Genomic DNA, 19,498 nt, shown 5'->3' with positions numbered 1-19,498 from the left:
AGAGCCGGGAAAACTTTTTGTGGCATATGATGAACAGTGAATTTACCATTTAAGAACACAATAAAAATAGAGTATATTTTTCTGACAATGCATTGGTTTTCTCATTCAAAGTTTTCATTTGTTCAGATATTGGAAATATGTGTAAAAATTACAAATGTTTTTGAAAACCATCGCTAAAATTTGAATTGCAGAAAATTGCACTTTAGAAAAAAAATAAGAAAGTGTATTATAAATTGCAAAACACGCTGGAGTAGCCTAAATGCAATTTTGGAACGCTTATGTAAGCTTATGGAACGTGCTCAAAACCTTTAACTTAATAAAAGTGCTCAATATTTTTTCTGAAGAAAAAGCGGTGAAAAACCTGACATTATTTATGCTCTCTAACCTGCGTAGAAAGGTCCTGCCAATGTCTTTATCATCGTGAATCTAATATTATAAATGTGAGCGGCACTTTGAAAATTATGTTAGATGAATTAGTTATCACATAAATTTTAAAAAAAGAGGAAGACCAACAAAACTTATTGTTCCTACGTTATTAGCAAAATATTGCATCTCTAAATAAATAAATAATTCGTGAAAAAAGCTTTCAAAATATGTTTGTTTCTTGAATTTTTGAAAGGTTATGTATCTTGGGCAGAATATTGTTTTGAAGGCAGAAAAAGCTACTACAGTCGAATCTCAATAACTCAAAACTTATAAATCAAATATTTCTTTATCTCAAAGTTTTCATCGGGTCCCAAACTCTTGAGACTGTTGTGGAAACTTCCCAAAACTCGAATTACCAATAACTCAAATGTTTTAGCCGGTCCGTTGGAAGTTCAAGTTGTCAAGAGTTGACTGTATGTGTTGTTGTCTAATCATGGTATCGTTCATAGGTACGGGCAGAGGGGGGTGAGGAGAGAGGAAAGCATGCACCCCCTAATTCTCTAAGAAAATTAGAGATAGAGAGATATAGTTCAGTCTATTTCTTTCCAGAACTGTAAAAAATCAGTTTCAGGAAAATTATTTAAAAGAATAACATAAAAGTGCTACAACCAAATATTTTTATTATTTTTACTTCTCTTGTTGAAATGAGTTCAGATATAATGATTCAATTCGCTGTTCCTCTGTAGTTTTACGATGCATTATAGTGAGAAAGAGAGTTTAAGTGAAACATCTTGGGTGAGTGGTACTTGTTTACCATGTGCTTTTGAAAGACTTCTAATGGTAACACTATGAGTTCTTGTTCAAACTAAAGATTTTTCTGCTGTAATTTCTAGAAAATATCAATGTATTTGCAAAAGTATTATTAAATCAGGCATCTCAAGGAAAAGTTATTTCATTACTTTTTTAGAAATAATTTAGAAACTTTCTAAAAAAACTAATTCTTGTTCCTTATGGTGAGGCAAGTTGGGATCTGTGTCACAGCAACTTCTAAGGACAACAAGTTAAACTGTAGCCCATAAATGACAATCCAAAAGAGAGCCATAACCTTCATAACAAGACCAAAGTGAGTCTAAAATTGCGTAAGCCCTCAATTTTGGAATTCCTCGGGTGATAGTTCCAGGTCCCCAGATTCTTCCTTAATATCACTTAGGATAACTTAAAATCGAATTTTTATGATTTCAGTTTCAAAAATTTATTGAAAGACAGCATTGCTGACCTAGGTTTGCCCCTGATGGGGAGGTCACACAGGCTGACCTCCCAAAAAATTTCCTTATTTAGCAAAATTAGTCTGATAGTTTGGAAAATTTAGAGACAAAATTGCAGTATAGCCAATAATTCCTTTAAAAAAAAATTACTTATATTTTTGATGATGTCTATTATCATTAGATATAGGTATGTGCATGCTCATATTTTATCATTCAGTAAAATTTGAATATTCATTCAATAAATTGAGAATTTGTCCCCTTCCCAAAATTTAAAGTTTGGGGCCCCCCTTTCTCTCTAACTTGGCCATTCATAATTTGTTGCTTAGTTTAATAAACTAAGCGTGATTTGATTTACTTTTTTTACATTTGGCTTATCAGCATGTAATTGGCGATGCATGGATCTATTCAAATTAAATCAAGGAAGTGGAAATATTTCTTCATTTATCATTTTTATTAGCACTTTTAACTATGTTGCGTCATTTTACTTCCAATTTACTCCTCTGTCTATTGACATTGAAGAGGTCTTTTGCCAAAAAAGTTAACTCAAACTGACCATTGATTTCCTGAAAATGTAGGAACATTGCAAAGTTTTCTGAAATATTTTGTTGATGATTTTTCTGAATATTTAATAATCATGTTGTTATTTCTGATGTTGCAAGGGAGTTCTCCGGGTGTAAAATTTTGTAAGCTAAATTTTTTGAAATTAGTTAACTTTGCTCATTAAATATTTATTGAAATGGCATGCACCTTATGACTTCACTTTTATAAACTACTAGAGGAACCAACAGACGTTGTTCTGTTCAAACTTAGAAAATTGAAAAGTTAAAAAAATCAATAAACTATCAAATGTTTGAACCGTTTCATTGAAAAAACTAGGTAAAAAGAAAATGTTTTAAGCTGCTTGTTGTCAGAATGCATATATTTATTACAACTTGATTTATCTAATGCCCGCTGAGCGGTTGTTTTATTAACTATTTTTTCTTCCGTATTTGGTTTGTTCCTTCAGCCACACTCAAAAGATAAAAAGCGCCGCCAGATATTAAGTGTAAAAAACTACTACCCATCTAGAACAAATGGGAAATCCCGCATATGAAAAAGAATAAAACAATCAAAAGGATGTCGTTTAAAAAATATGATAAAGGTAAAAACAGTTCTCTGAATAAGCAAAAATCACTCATCCCCCCCTCATGATGTAAAACAAACATATTCTTCAACTAAAATGACTAAAAACTCTTTAGAAACATAAAGCACTTCTTTGCAATTTGAAACATTTTGCCAAATAAGCAAAAAATACAATAAATTACATTAACAGTAGCTTTAAAATGTAAACAAATGATCACGCAACTCTATTGTTTGTAGCCCAAAGTCGCCACGCCACCACGTTACTGTAATCCAGCCGATCAGTGAGTGAAGCCAACTCCGACGGATTAGCGGTCCGATCTTTTGAACAAAAAGTTTTAAAACTTCATATATTGCCTAATTTGTTCTTTCCACCAAAGATAAGGATCTTCCACTGCACTGATCTTTTGTGTACAGAACTACCCTGTTGTAATTTATCTGGACAAAAATAAAATTTGTTTTGTCTTTAAATTCCATCATCTTTTCCTTTAATATTGTACTGATTAGTTTGATAATCCTTAAAGTATTCTTGACATAGGTGCCAAAACTCAGATTTGAGCCGAGAAACAAATATTGCTAGGTATGTTACTTTCTGATCATTTGGTTAGGAAAACCTAAAGCACCGATCCGGTCACATGGTTCAACTAAGACGACAGAACGCATGTTTTGCGGGAACCTTCCAGTACTTTAAAATATATCTCGGGACCTAAAATCGTTGCTTTTAAGAAATGAAAATGCTTCACTCTCTCTCTCTCTACGTTTATCTATTCTCAATTCATCACAGTAGGAAATTTCATTACAAAAAGCAGAGCTGATTTTCTTATTGTAGTTTGGCAACGGGTTAAATATTTATTTCAGTTCTCGCTCAACAATAGGTTAAAATAAATATTAATCATTTGGGAGATATAACTATCCAATGTTTGAATTAATTAATTAACAAAATTAATTAATTTCCGATTCGATCCATCACGCTTCGAAACCATGCTTGCCACAGCTTAATTACACACAAATATTTTGATCAAAATCGACCCAGCCGTTTAAAAGCCTTATGGTGACAAACGTCCACACAGAAGATTTTGATATATTAAGACTAGCTGTACCCGCACGGTGATGCCCGTGCTAAGAATTTAAAGGAAGTCCATTGAATAAAAAAAATTTACGATCCCTTCCATCCTCCTGATGTGAAATGATCATTTTTCTTCAACTAAAATTGGTACACACATTTTCGAAAACCTATTAGAGTCTCTTTGGAATTTAAAACTATTCGCCAAAACACATAAAAAGATTAACATTAGCTTTATAACTCAAAATAATCCTTCAACTGTATAGTTCATCACTTAGCGCGCCAAACAACCACGCTACTGTAACCCTGCCCTTTAGCAAGTGAAATAGTTTTTTTTCCTGCTATTTAAAATATTTTGCCAAATAAACAGTACAATAATAAAAAGGTTGTAGAAATAAGGAAAACAAAACCCAATAAAAAAATCCTATAAAATCAAATTATGTTCCTGAATATCGAAAAAAAAAAGACATTCAAAAATCAGGTCGCTGACCACAACAGTCCCACATTAGTGTAGCTATTGACACTATCCGCCAGCGTCCTCTCCAGTTAACCTACCCCACCATCTACTAGGAATTCATAGAACTAAACAAGTTCGAACAGGATAGAAAGTATTCTGTGTCCATCTCCTGGTTCTAAGCGAGGCCTTCGACATAGGAAGGCCATCCAACTAGCAAATGACGTCATCGTTCGTCGATCCTCAATGATATTGGGAAGTGAGCGCTTTGATTAGTATTTTGGTTTAATTAAACTATTTGGTTTATTTATTATTGTCTTCTACTATTTTAGTAGTATTAAAACTTCTACTTTTTCATTTGAAAACATAAAAAGGAACCAATAATCATACATTAAAAAATACACTGAGCTTAATTCATAGTATTTCACGTAAAAACATTTATAAGTCTCACAAATTATTCAAATAACTAAACACGATTTTATTTTACAATCTTGTAAAAACAAAGTGATAAATAAACATAGTTTTATTTTTCATTTGAATTTTTTTTTTTAACACTAATCGCATTTTAACTATTCGTATATGTTTCGAAACATTGAGTCTTAAGAAGTATTCAAATAAATAAGTAAAATTTCATTTTACAATTACATCAAAACAAAAAATAATGTTACCATTGTATTTGAATAAGAATAAAATGAAATTTTAAAATATAAATAAACATTTTTACTAAAGTAAACGAGAAACATAACTGCAATATGTTTCAAAGATTTTGGGATGATTTCAAAGATGGATACATAATACCAGATTATTAATGTTAACTTAGCTTAGCAAATTTATGCTTTTAAAAAGACATGAATGTTTGGGTGCCATCCCCCAAAGTAAACGGTGCCCTACCTCCTTCAATTATGAAAACTTCAAGAAAAATACCCCATAAACATCTCCCCCATCTCCCTTAAAATTTCAAGGGCACAGTTATTTATAACTATAGCCGTTGAAAAGCTATCATTATTATGAGACTATGATTCCTACCCCTCCCCCCTTCGGTGGGCACTCTCGAAAAGTTACACAGGACTTGAAACACGTTAATTAAAGAATGAATTATACAACATCATGAATACTGTATGTTGTACATCAAAAAAAAAATGTATTCAATATCAAAGCAGCCTTTTTTTTTTATTTGGAATTAGGCTACTTTTCATTTTCAGCTTTTTCTGCTGCTAATGATTCTTGTGTAGGGGGGGGGGGGCTTTAATAGTTCATTATTTTAAAGAGCATTAATTGATGACAAAGTAACCTTTTTCAAAAAACTTCTCATAGAATGACCATTTTATCAACTTTCTTCAATACTTAAAACTTCATATATGTTAAATTTAGATCAACAATTTGCTGAGTAGGCTCTTTTAGGAATTCAGTGTGACATTTTTGTGACAGGGGGGAGGGAGAGGATAACAAGAAGTGTGACATCATGCGTTGTTTATAACAATATGCTCATGTTGAACAGCGTTACATGTAACAAGGAGGGGGGGGGGATTTGTTCAAAATTTTGCAACATCCTTTATGGACAGCCCCTTAATTCAATTTATGTTACAGTTTCAGAGTTCCTGAAAGCTTTTTAACAGAAAACCCCAAGGAGTTCAAAAATTATATAGTTCAAGACATTTTGCCTTTTTTAAGCATAACAAACAAGCATAGAGCATTTGGCAAAAACACGTTGTATCTACTGCTAAAAAGTAATCTTTCGCTAGCCCAGAAATAATGAATACCGTTAACTCAACCACAATTTGTACATAAATATCATAAAACTTAAAGACAACAGTGCCAAAAAAAAAAACATATTTTTTTTTAAATTTGCGCACAGAACCAGCTTGTTTGAATAACATTGCAGGGGCGTAGTTGGGGGAAAATGTTTGAGTATCGAACCCACCACCTCCGGCGTTCAAAGCTAATCTTCTTACCTCAGAACTATGGAAGCCCATCAAGGAATGTTTTTTGATCAAAATAACACATGCTAGTGTATGAAACAATTTAATCGAAACCGAAAATATAAGATTAGTTCAGTTAAAAGCCTGTTTCAATAAACTTGTTTACATATTAACTGAATATCAATACCAAGTTACGTTGCTTCTGATAGCAACAAGTATATTCGCAGAAAATTTTGACACATGTATATTGTCAGCTTGGAAAATCCATTTCGAATAAATGCGTGTACAAGGTTGAAAAAATAAAGAAATAAAAAGTTGCAAGTTAACCGTTTCAAATATTAAAGCAGTATGCTGAAATTACAAATTACAGACAAAGCTATCAGAAAGGAAACTGACTGACAATTGTTTGTGTAATGGAGGAAAAGTTAAGTAACCTTAACTGCATGAAGCATAAAATGTTAATTTATTTATCTGAGAAAAGTACTTACCTCCGAACTTTAAAAATTATTCCATGAGCCGCCCGATTTTTTTCTTCTCATGCAGGCTGTTCGGTAGCGCAAATCGCTGACTCCCTTTCACTTAGCAGACACTCAGACACTTACAAGACTTATTATATATATATATATATATATATATATATATATATATATATATATATATATATATATATATATATATATTTTAATTGCCTCTACATTCCGGTACGTTTAAAGGATGAGATAAATCCAACAGTATTGTGTTCAAGAATGTGCATCCGAAGTTACATATTTCCTATTTCATCTATTTCAACCAGAGAAAGCAGCACTACTGTGTGCCTGCAAACTGCACTGCTTTCAAAGTTTCAAGTTCAAAGATCGACGACTGGTGGCGTAACGAAGCGGGGGGGGGGGGGGGGGGAGAGGAGTTGTGTGGCCTGTTATCACGTGGGTCTCGTTCTAAGCTACCTCTTCTCCAATTTTCAGCCGAATCGGTTCAGCCGTTCTTGAGTTATAAATAGTGTAACTAACACGACTTTCTTTTATATAATTTATAAACTATTTAAAAATCGCAAAATATAAACTTAATGTAATTTTGTGACTAGAATTTATTTTTGCCTTAGGAAGGATACGGAATTGGTGATGATGAGTATTCCTTAGCATATGACGGCTGTCGACAGCTTATCTGGTATAATGCAGCAAGCCATTTTCATAAACATCCATGCTGGAAGCCTGGTAATCATTTTTATTGGTTATTTATTTTGTTATTATAATTCACTCTTTATGTATATTTTTTTCAATTGTTAAATTTCTCTGCTTTTATTTTATTTTTTAAAATTTTTGTTGAATTTCTTGATTCTACTAATTTTTCTGCTCTGCCTTGACTAACTTTTTGGTCATAGAACTGCTAGCTGTGTGAAGATACTAAATTCAAAATAGGCCAGAATTTAAGATTAGTATAGTCGGAAAAAGAAATGGAAATGTTGGGGAAAAAGTTTTTATTTCCAAAGGGGAATATTTCCACTAAAAAAAAGAAAAATATTTGAAATTTCTTGCATGAAATAATGTATTCAGATATTTATAATATTTACTTTTCAGCAGTTTTTTTCTCTTTAAATAGTTATTTATCTGAGTAAGTGTCCATAGTGACGTAGCTAGGGTAGGGCGGAGGAAGCGGTCCGCTCTAGGCGGCATACTTTTTGCGGTGTCGATTCAGCGATTTTGATGTGTGTAAAAAAAAAAAAAACTATACAAGGGAATCTTACTTTGAATCTATTACTGGAGGCAAAGAAAAAAAACCCCTTTTAAATGTAAGGTTTTGGTATGACTGAACGGTCATTTTAATGTTCGAAGTTGAAATATTTCCGTAGTGAGCCCCTGAAGCTTCCTTATTCACTTAACATCCTCTAAGACAGACTTAAGTTGTATTTTAAAATTTTAAATTTCGGAAAATGTTCACATAATATCAAATACAGTAGACCCTCGTTTTACACGGATTTATTTTACGCGGTTTCAATTGTACGAGGTTTAAGATTTGACACCTTTATTTTATTTTACGTAGATGAGTTTCGATTTTACGCGGATGCGGCAATGCGAACAGATAACATTTTTCCCACTTTCAAAATCTAAATTCCTAAAGATTTCAGATTACACGTAATCAACTGCATTTTGGCGTGCTAATAATCGAGCTTGGGCCACTGGAGACATTTTATGAGATTGGTTCCAGAGCTGTTTCCAGAAGTAAAGTTATTATACTCACACAGTTCAAAACTCACTGGAAGAAGAGCTTTTAGGAGTAATACAGGAGGCCAAAACCAACGAGGATACCAATGTCGGTGACACACAACCAAAAACGTTCACATTGAAAATTTTGAGCCATTCCTAGACAATAGAAATGATTTTTCTGATTGAAGGAAGAGTCTATCATGGAAATAATGCAAGTGATCATATATACGTTAATGCTCTGCAAAGAATTAAAGTGAAAAATTCTTAATGAGTGCCAAAAGACTATCATAGTCAGCTCCTCTCTATAAACAGGAAACGAAATTAATTTTATTTTCTTTATGCATGTTGTGCATAAAAGTCGATATAAGTACGCGTTAAACTTATTCTACAATTAGTCATCACTAGAATGAAGTATTTTGTTATCTACAGAACCAAACCCCTATTTTAACACTAGTTTTAGATCTCAATTTATACGGTTTCGATTTACGCGGCATTTCCGTGGAACATAACCCATAAAGCGAGGGTCTACTGTATTTTTCTGTGACATAATATCTGTTTCTGTATATTAATATCAAATATATTTCTGTGAAAGTTGTTTCTTTGTCAGTGCTGAGTTAATGTGGGGAAAACAAATTGTTGGAACTTTGTTACGGAGTAAAAGTTGGCTCCCTCCCCGAAGGATAAAACTGACTTAAGTTTTGGTGAAGATTCGGTTGAGAACCCACCCCCCTTCCAAAATGTTACTTTTAACTGCAATTTTTGATACAAATTCAGTATATTTCTCCGCCTACCCCCCCCCCCCCCGTTTTGTAGAAAGAATATGGATTAAATAATCCCTTTGCTTCCTTAAATGAAGTTTTCAAATTTAAGTTTGATAATTTTCAATAGTTTAATGTGTTAGATATGTCTCAGTGAAAGGACTGCAAACAGAGGAACCGCCGAGGGCGACAGAAGCTGTAGCTGCGCCACATGAAAACTAACTTTGATACTACAAGATATCAGATAATTTAGTTTCCTTCTTCATCAAAGCATTATTTGCTACCTTTCCGGACAGTATTGTATCATGTAAATCAATGGAAATGTTTAAGATGAAATTTCAATGTATGTAATATATGTTCATTTTATGTGTGTGTCATTGTTTGCTGTTTTAACTACTGAGTTTTAAAAATAAAAACAAAACCTTTAGGGAGAGAAACAAAGGAACAAATTTTGTGGACCTTTCAATCTTTGTTTGGCATTTGCACACAATAATTATCGGGGAATGATTTCTGAAGCTTTAGAGGTTTATGCTCTCAATCTTACAGGATTGAGATTTCTAATCGAGACCCTAATATACGAGGTCTGTAAATAAAGTAATGAGACTGGCAACATTGCATTCAATCTGGCAACACTGGAAGCGCAGGGCTTGGTGGGGCATCAGAGGAACATGTTATCCACCTTCAGTACGAGTTTGACCTCGCTTGAGTCATTTGGTTGTGCGTAGCGATTATTTTTTTGAAACAGTTTTTTCTATTGTGTTCTAAAATGAATGACATCAATTTCGAGCAACAGTGTGCTATCAGGTTTTGCCTCAGACTTGGGCACAGCGCAATGGAAACTCTTCTTAAACTTCAGCAGGACTACGGAGATAGTGTTTTGTCAAGAGCCCAGGTTTTTTGGTGGTTTAAGGTATTTTCAGAAGGAAGAGAGTCAATTGAGGATGAACCATGAAGCGGAAGGCCTTTATCTTCAAGAACCGATGAAAATGTTGACAGAATGCGTGATCTTGTACGTTCAAATCGTCGGTTGACAGTCAGAATGATCGGAGAAGAGTTAAATTTGACTCACACCACCGTTCATCAAATTTTGACCCCAATGAATTGGGGATGAGAAAAATCTGCACAAAAATGGTTCCAAAAAACCTTTCCCAAGACCAGAAGAACATCAGGAAGGAAAGGTGCCTGGACTTTTTGAATTCAATTGAAAATGACCCCAATTTTCTGGAATGTGTCATTACTGGTGACGAGTCATGGGTGTTTGAGTACGACCCAGAAACCAAGCGCCAGAGCATGGAGTGGCACACTTCAACCTCTCCGAGGTCAAAAAAGGCAAGGATGGCGAAGTCAAAGATCAAATGCATGCTGATTTTTTTTTTTTTTATATTCACGGAATCGTCCACAAAGAGTTTCTACCACGAGGTTAAACGGTCAATCGACACTTTTACTGAGAGGTTCTTGAAAGACTTCGAAAAAGGGTCATTCGTGTGAGACCAAACATCAAGAACAAGTGGGTGTTGCATCACGATAATGCTCCTTGTCACACAGCAATTTTAATAAACGAGTTTTTGGCCAGTAAAAACATTCCTGTGGCTCCTCAGCCTCCTTATTCACCTGACTTGAGTCCTTGTGACTTTTTTCTTTTCCCAAAGTTGAAAAATCACCTCAAGGGAAATCATTTTGGGACAGTCGAAAACATTCAAACGGCTGTAACCGATCAGCTGAAGGTTATTCCAGTATCGGAGTTCCAGCACTGCTATGAGGAGTGGAAGAAATGTCTCCAGCGCTGTGTGGCCTCGGAAGGAAGTTATTTTGAAAAAGACAATATAGAATTGTAATTCTTTTTGAATAAAAAGTTAAAAAAAAATCAGTCTCATTACTTAATTTACAGACCTCGTATATGTTAAGTGAGACATATTACTTAATTTTACAATAAAGTTTTCCATGTGATATGACAATATTTTTGTATTCCCTAGGAGATATTTTAGGATCTTTATTAGACTTAGAAAATTATTGCATTATATTTTATTTGAATGGGCAGCCCTTGCCTCCTGATACTCAACTATTTCAAAGTGCTAGGTAAGTTTTGTCTTAACACTGTTTTTGTCTGATATTACTTGTTAAAATTTATACTCAGAAGGTTTTCCTTTTTTTTAAAAGAAATTCTTTAACATTTTTTGGTGTGGATTTGCATTTAAAAAACTTTATTAATAATTGCTATTACCCATACATTTTTTATGTGTATAGTGTTCAGTAGTAACCCCCCTTTTTTTTTTGGAAAGTTTGAAGAAATTTTACAGATGTTAGATTGAAGAATACTCCCCCCCCCATTCATCTACTAATTGCTTATTTTCTTCTGTTTTATAGGTCAGGATTCTTTGCAGCTGCTAGTTTCATGTCATTCCAACAATGCGAGTTCAATTTTGGACGATCACCATTCAAATTCCCTCCATCACGAACGAGCTTCCAGTGTTTTAATAATTGTGCCACATTATCTGAAGAAGAGAAAATTATACTGCCAAGGTAGATTTTTTTTTCAATTTGTTGCATCACAATTTGATTTCAAAAGAAAATAGGACACTTGTTCAAAAGATTGATCTTTTCAATAATCGCTATGTATTAAAAAAAAAATAACGTCAAAGAAATTGCGAAATTCTGTCTATGGCGGGCCTGTGTCCAGGAGACCTCGTAGCACCTACAGCCTTGAAATTTGGTACAAAAGTATTTCAAACCCTGGGGATTTGCACTTCAGAGTGTTTTTTTTTTCAGAACTAAGTTTTTAAGCTAAAATTTCTCATAAATTGCTCATTGAAAGGATGAAAATTTTTTCCCCACACCTTAACATCCTATGTCAGTTGAAAGAACTTTTTTTTTGCAACAGATTGAGCTTGTTCCAATTTTCTCAACTAATTAGAACAGTAGATATAAGAGTTTCTAATTTAGCAAAAGCCCTAGACTCAACTCAATTCAAGGCCAGAGCTAAAGAGTAAAAATTATTAAAGATGGCGAATTTAGAGCAACTTTTCAAATGTACAGGACGGACGTATTTTTGTCTTCAGGAGGCTCTGAAGCTTTGAAATTTAGTCACTGCCAGATTTGGAAGTGTGGTGTCCCCGGGGCAACGAAGGAGTGGAGGCCCCTAATCAGGGTTCGAAAAGATCATCATATTTTCGAAAATATCCTATACTTTGATACATATCCGAATATTTTGATTTTTATGTATGTATCCGATATTTTCAATCAGCATTTTAATAGTAAATACATCTTGAAGTTACTGCTATTTATTTTTTTATATTACTAATATTATTAATAGGGAGAAAAAACGTAAAATTTGCTAACCGTGAAAGTTAGGATATTTTGTAAAAATTTTATTGTGGGGGCCACTTTGTTGTGGAGGCCCTGGGGCAGTAGCCCCGCCTGCCCTCCCCTAAATCCAGCCCTGAATTTAGTACAAGTTTGGATCCTGAGGAAAGAGTGCTCTTTGAAGCATTTCATTAAAAATAATTTTGTTCTCTCTCTTTGTTCATTCTCTATACCATATTTTTTTGTAATAAGTCATTTATATTCAGAGAATGAGTTGTCTGCAAATAAGCATCACAAGAATTAAAACCACTGCCTCTATATTTATTGGATTTACCATTTACTTATCAACATTTTTGAATAAGCTAAATATTTGCTCTTTTGAAGTTGGTTGATTTACTTAGTTTTATATATGACATAGTTGTTTAAAATTAGATGATTTAGGCCTAAAATGTTCCCTTGAACTTGCACATTTTCTTTTGAGCAGACAAGAACAGTTTTTTTTAATCATAAAATTGAATAAAATGTGTTATTACATTTAATAAAGTTCTTTCAGCACAACATTATTGCTTATCAGAAGTTGTTTAGGGAACCTTTCTTCATTTATGTCTTTGTTTTACTTAACTCACAGTAAAATGGTAGTCTGATAAGTATAAGCACAATTTTATTTTCAAGGATTTATACTATTAGCAATTCTAACATTTGTAAATATGTTAGAATTGCTAATTGTAAATAGTAAAAACGTTTTTTTAAATATCTAATTATATTTAAAAAATGTAGGAAATTTGTTTTTGGTTTTGCTTCAGGCCTTTTCAGTGAACAACTAGGTAACATCTTGATGCTAATAAACATGTGAGATTTTTGTTTTAAGCCAAAATTTCATTAAGTGTTCTTCATATTCTGTATTTATTTTGCATTCATCTTGTATTTTACGCTCCCTACTTCTGACCGCTCTTTTGTATACATTGCATTCTGATTTGCCTTTTTCCCTCTTCACTCTTTTGAAATTATTCTTTTTTGTTGATTTCTTTTCATTTCCTTTTTGAAATAATATAGTAGGAAGCCCCAAAGCAGAATACTACTAAATTTGCGACGTACGTCGCAGAACAGATGCATGAGCTGCAGAACATTTCTGTTCAAATGTGAGAGGAAAACTCAGACAAAGGTTCTACAGATTTCTGCAGAACTGCAGATTTTTTGCAAATATCTTCCAACTCAAGATAAAATTTTGCAAATTCTGCAGATTTCTTTAAATTAGAAGAAAATCTTAAACTCTTGGAAATTATGATAATTTGGCTCACGAAAAATTTTGAATTCTTTAAGTCAGAGCTTTAGATTTTTTTACTTTGAACTTTGAAGTAATCTTCAGAATTTGTGCAAAATTCCATCTTGAGTTGGAAGTTATTTGTAAAAAATTGGCAGTTTCTGCAAAAATTCCATATTCTAAATTTGAAAAAGCTGATTTTTCTATCATTTTTGGTTCCCCTTCATATTTTCCCCTATCTATCTTCATCCACTGCAATTTTCTCTATAAACGTATGTTTTGGAAACATGCCAACATTGAAACAGGTCCACAGCCTGAAAATTGCGTGTTTAGTTTGAGATTTCAATTCTTTTGCATCCTGAAAATAGTTCAGTTATTTAGAAAGTTTTAAAGTGTTTTATTATTTGCTATCCTAACTTGACTAATTTTATTTATTTATTTATTTATTAACCTTATTTTAATTGCTCTTTCATTTCATGTAAAATTAGCCAAAAAAACGTGGTTTGACACCTAGGTTCGGACTTAGTTGAATCAACTTTCGAACTCTGGCTGTTACAGGAAGTGTAACCAGGTAGAAAAGTGAAGGAATCCTTCGCATAACAGTCAACTCCTTGAGTATTCCAGGCCCATGTGCTCCAACCATTCTCATCCCGATGAGTTAATCGATTAAAAGACATTGCCAACCTTTCGCTCTATACACGAGTGAACTAGTTGAGTCAACTCGGTTCAGCTTTAACAGCGTTGTGGAGCAGCTGCTTGAATAAATTAGGCTTAGTCCAGTGGTGTGAGACATACAATTATTTTTTCTTTATGTACTCATTTCTTTTGGGAAGAGAAGTTGATTTAAATAAGTTGCCTTGTGTGGATACAGCAAAAAATGCCAGTCAACTAGTCAATAACTTTTTAAAAAAGCTTAGATGTATATGAACTGATGCATACCATAGATTTATGACTCAGTAGATTTTATAGTAAATGCCAGCTAATAACATTTAACAGTGCATGTGTTTCACATATATAAAATAAAACTCAGAGTTATTGAAGTTAAAAAAATATTATTTTAAAGATAATATTTTTTAAAATGTAGCAGCGTCAAAGTTTTGTAAATTATAAAATTAATTTGCATTAATTTGTTACATGGATTTGTTGATGTTATGCAATTCAAAATGCTATACATTGTAAATATCAGTGTCACAGTTCTAGTTTTTCATTCGAAACTTCTTACGAGCGGCACATTATCCATCAGAGCTAAACCCGTATAAATAAATAACTAAAAGGGCATGAATGTAGGTCTTAGCAAGAATAGCACATATATTTTATCTTTGCATGTTAATGTCAAGACAAACTTTTACCAGTTCATTTTTAGACATAAAGGTAACCTTAAACTGTAGTAAATTCTATATTTTTTTATGTATTTATACATAAAATTTCGTAATTTTTCTCAATGACTGTCCTTTTAAATCCAGTGTCCCTTAATGATAGGGAAATACATGTTGGTCCATATTGAAAGAGAGTGGGACGAGAAAAAATGTCCCTTCAACAGAGACAGAGGTGTCCCTTAAAGGAGGTTCTACTGTATTAAAAAAAAAAATGCTTTTACTCTTATTTCATTGTTTTTGTGTTGTACATTGAAAAAATTTCATTCTCTTGTAGACATATAAGGCTTGAAAAATTAAGGCAAGCTAGTGTAAGAGAAGATTCTTGCTCGCTTTGTTTTGATGGTTCAGCCACTGTTAGATTAGATCCTTGTCATCATACGTGAGTACTGTTATTGTCTTATGAATATTTTGCTCTGATAACATTGATCAAATTAAAAACTAAGCATAATTGTAATATTCATGTAACTTGATGTTGTACACAGAGCCTGATCACCGTACAGGTTAACTAGGCGAAAGACTGCGGCTTGATCTTCCAAAGGACCCCAAATTACTAAAAGAATATGCGCAGTATGACAACTATACCAGAAACTTCCTTAAAGAAGAATTTTTATACATTCTGCCTGTCGTAAATTTACCATGTCACAATTATGAGGGGCCCCAAAGGGGATTCATAAAAGCACGCTCATGATAAATGATTTACATAGCTGTGGGATAGACAAAGATGCCCTCAAAAATGCATTCAAACCGACCCCAAACCTGTAGCTCAACCACTGCATTCTGCAATAGATAGGGTGTCCGCACACCTGGAAAGTCATCGATTCGACTATAATAGGAAATGGTCATGGAATGTCATAATTTTAGGAAAAACAGCCAAAAAGTTATGGAAACTGACAACTGGTCATGGATTTTGAGTTTAAGAGCATGCATGTTTAATGAATTGCAGAGACTAGGTGCAAATTTACGCATCTTAGCCATTTCGTGATTTTTCAAACATTTTGAAATCCGATTGCATCTGCTTCTTTTTTACTATGTGATTCTACCATTTGGACATTTATAATGATTTGTTTATTGTTATTTTTAAACCTCCTAATGTGTCTAATTGTCTAGTTATGGACTTGTAGATTTTGAATTTTGCCACTCTTATTAGACACGAAAATTTTTAAGTCGTTTGCATCGGTGTTGATTCAATAGACCCATAAAATTTATCATTAATTTTCAGTGGTGTCTTGGGTTAATGAAGATTTTAGAAAATAAAATTGGTCTGTAGAATTAATTGAGGACATTTAGGACATTGATATAAGACAGAAATCAGGGAGTGCCAAGGTAAAATTTTTAAAATGTCCGAAAATGTTGTAAAAATCACAAATTCGAGAATTATTTTCAATATTTATGGTCTATCCTAAAACTTTGGAAGTAATACAGTGGACGCCACTTCATTGAATCAGTGGTTAATTGAATCAACCTCTTTAATGAATCAAATTGTCAAAAAACCGAACGAGATCCTATTGAAGTCGCCGCTTTTTTGAATCAGTTGCTTTATGGAATCAAAACTGTTTAGAACAAACTAAATTCATATAAGCAGCAGCCACTGTATGTCTGGTAAGTTAATTATTAAGTACTTTATTTTAATGTATTCTTTTCTAATTATTTATTCTATTTACTGTAAACTTAATTTTAGTAATTTCTAAATTATTGCTATTCAAAGATTTTTTCGAAAACTATTTGCTTTTTTAAAAAATAATAACTTGTAGATTCATTATTTGTTTGTAAAAAGTTATTTTAAAAAAATATTTAAAAGAAAAATAAATAAATAAAAATCAAGCCTAAATGTTTTGCTGTTTACCAGTAGTTTTACATCGTCATTACTATATGTTTGAAACTTCTTTTATTTTGAAAAATAATTTTGCAATTAAAACTTTTTTTTCAGTATCCTTAGTAGTAGAAAAATTATTGGGGGGGGGGGGGGGGGAGCCTACTAATATGGTGTAAAATTGTATGGAAATATAGTGTGTTATATTTTTACAAACTCCAAAAACTTTTGCTTTACCGTGCAATAAAAAGAATATCTAAGTTTTAAAAAAAGGCCCCTGTTTAAAAGATTATGTTTTTGGGACATTTACTTGAAATTATTAACGAATACTGCTAGAAATCCTTATGCTTTTATGTAAAGCATACCAGCCAATTGTCCGGTTTTTCAAGACAGACTCCCGTTTTCACCCCCCCTTACCGCTGGTTTTACTTCTTTACTATAGATTTTTATTTTGTTATCTGTTTTTGGTTGAGATTTTCGTGTGTAAAAGGAAAAATCTACCTTCTCGGCCTTTTTTGTTTTTCAACTCTTTCAAGATCTTATGGCTACATTGATGTGTACTGTCAGGGCCGGATTTAGACTTACCGGGGCCCTAAGCTATTTCTGGGATGGGACCCCTTTTGTAGTTCGAACAACGTTTCTCTCAGTGGTGTAAGAGGCAATTTTTTCCCCTTTACCATGTTTGTCTCTTTCCTCTGATACATACAGCAATACTTTTACTTTGTTGATCGTTTTTTAATGAGTTTTTCCTGATGTCCTATGTTGGTTTGCACTTAAGAGGGGGAATGTATCAAGAGAGTGACCCAGGACTCCCCTTTAAGTGGAGTATGGAATATTCCCAACTGTAGGGGGGCCGCCCCCCCCCCCCCCCCCCCGGAGGAAATTTTGAAAAAACCATACAAAATTCTGCATTTTGAAGCCTTATAAGATGTAGTTGGAACTACAAAAATATCAGGACTGAAATTAAAATAATGCACAGTAAAGAATTGTTTTTGATTCGACAAATCAATGACGGCAGTTGACAGAGAGAAAGAGCGCGGGAAGAAAAAAGACAATGCATCGTTACTTGCTCACATTGGCAACAATTAGTTAGTACAATTAGTTTTTAATCACCCCTCCGACTTCCCGACAAATACAGCAATGAATTAAATATAAAATGATCAATAGCAAAAAATGCATTAAAAGAAATGATGTGCAGTTTTAGAAAATAGGTAACAAGAGAGTAACATACTGCCCATTTGAACAATTCATAATTTATGCACTTGATAAGAAATAAAATTGGAGCCCATTTTGTTTAGGATTTTCAAAGACTTATCTAATTGTTTTCAAGGACTCCAGAACAATTAAAATAATTTAACGCACTTAATTTATACTTTCCAGTCTCTGAAAATTTAGTACTTGATTGTAAATTTTTACATTCCTGTTCTAACTTTGTAAGAAACAGCTATTTTAAATTTAAAAGAAAAAATAAACTATAGATTTATGATGATAACAACTTCGTTTCAGTTGCCAGTGGGTAGAAAATGAAAAGGAATATAGGTAGTGTATTTTTGTTCTGTGCTAAGCAAATTGACAATATGCAGAAGAAGTAAGCTAAAAGTAAGCAATAACAAAATAATTTCCAAAATACTGCAATCGGAATTATATAAATAGCAAGATATGGAACACGTGAGTCACAAACATTTGTAATATGTTTCAGAAACGTGAGAACCATGGTCTTTACATTTTTGGTGCAGGATGTAGCAAGGAGCTGAATTTGACCCATATTGGCACTCCTTCTCCCTACCCCTTCCCGTTTGTGGTTTTTAGCCACTCCTTTCCAAATTTTCAAGCACTAGAAAATGAAATTTATTTTTTCAAGAACTTTCCCTTTTTTTTAAAACGAATCATGCTAATTTTAGGGAGTTGGGGCCCTAGCAAAGCGGGGTCCCCAAGCTATAGCTTGCTTAGCTTGTACGTAAATCAAGGCCTGTATACAGTATATCATGGAAAATATGTTTGCATAGTTTTAGCTTAGTGACAAAAATGTATGGAACTCGTCACATAATTTAGTAAGTGGAGTTTCATATTGAATGAAGAGGCTATGCTGGATGCTTTTGAATGTATAGTGTGTATCTATTCATGCATATTTATTTGTTAAGTGAATTGTTTCAAATTTTTATTACAGCGGATTTTGTACCCAGTGTGCCTTGCAGCTTGAAGTGTGTCCAATGTGCCGAAGTAAAATTGATGAACGGGTGGAAATAGGTTGAAGGCAAGTTCATTTTTCCAGCTATTCTTTATATAAGAAATGGTAATATATAGTTAAGATATGGTATAAAACAGATTGAGAGGTGTTTACTAAAGCATGAAATAACTTGATATGTTTACAAAAAGTTCGTATACATACCTTTGTCCACAACGCGAAATTTGGAACGCATCCCTCGTGTAAGTTGAGATTCGACTGTATTCTAAAAAAGTAAACTGATATTTTTCTCTCAATTTTTCCTGTTTTATTAACAAAATTTCTGTTTTATTTTTCAAGATAAATGGTTAAAAATTATATTTATCTGAAAATAAAAATATCGCTTGAGTTTTTTAACTTATAAAAACTGCCCCCTGAAATA

General features: G+C 33.1%; 1 protein-coding gene across 1 annotated transcript in view; it reads left to right on the top strand.

The window, feature by feature from the left end:
* Positions 1 to 19,144, top strand: part of LOC129220648 (RING finger and SPRY domain-containing protein 1-like) — a 57,295-nt gene extending 38,151 nt beyond the window's left edge. The window contains exons 11-15 of the mRNA XM_054855077.1: positions 7,286 to 7,397; positions 11,119 to 11,221; positions 11,510 to 11,665; positions 15,357 to 15,461; positions 19,060 to 19,144. Of these exons, the coding sequence (XP_054711052.1) occupies positions 7,286 to 7,397; positions 11,119 to 11,221; positions 11,510 to 11,665; positions 15,357 to 15,461; positions 19,060 to 19,144 (561 nt within the window). The remainder of the gene's footprint in view (positions 1 to 7,285; positions 7,398 to 11,118; positions 11,222 to 11,509; positions 11,666 to 15,356; positions 15,462 to 19,059) is intronic.
* The last annotated feature ends 354 nt before the right edge of the window (positions 19,145 to 19,498 follow it).

Source organism: Uloborus diversus, chromosome 4, assembly GCF_026930045.1.
Source record: "Uloborus diversus isolate 005 chromosome 4, Udiv.v.3.1, whole genome shotgun sequence".
Classification (NCBI taxonomy): Eukaryota; Metazoa; Arthropoda; class Arachnida; order Araneae; family Uloboridae; genus Uloborus; species Uloborus diversus.
Note: the sequence above shows the minus strand (reverse complement) of the source record. Positions and strands in the feature narration are given on the sequence as shown.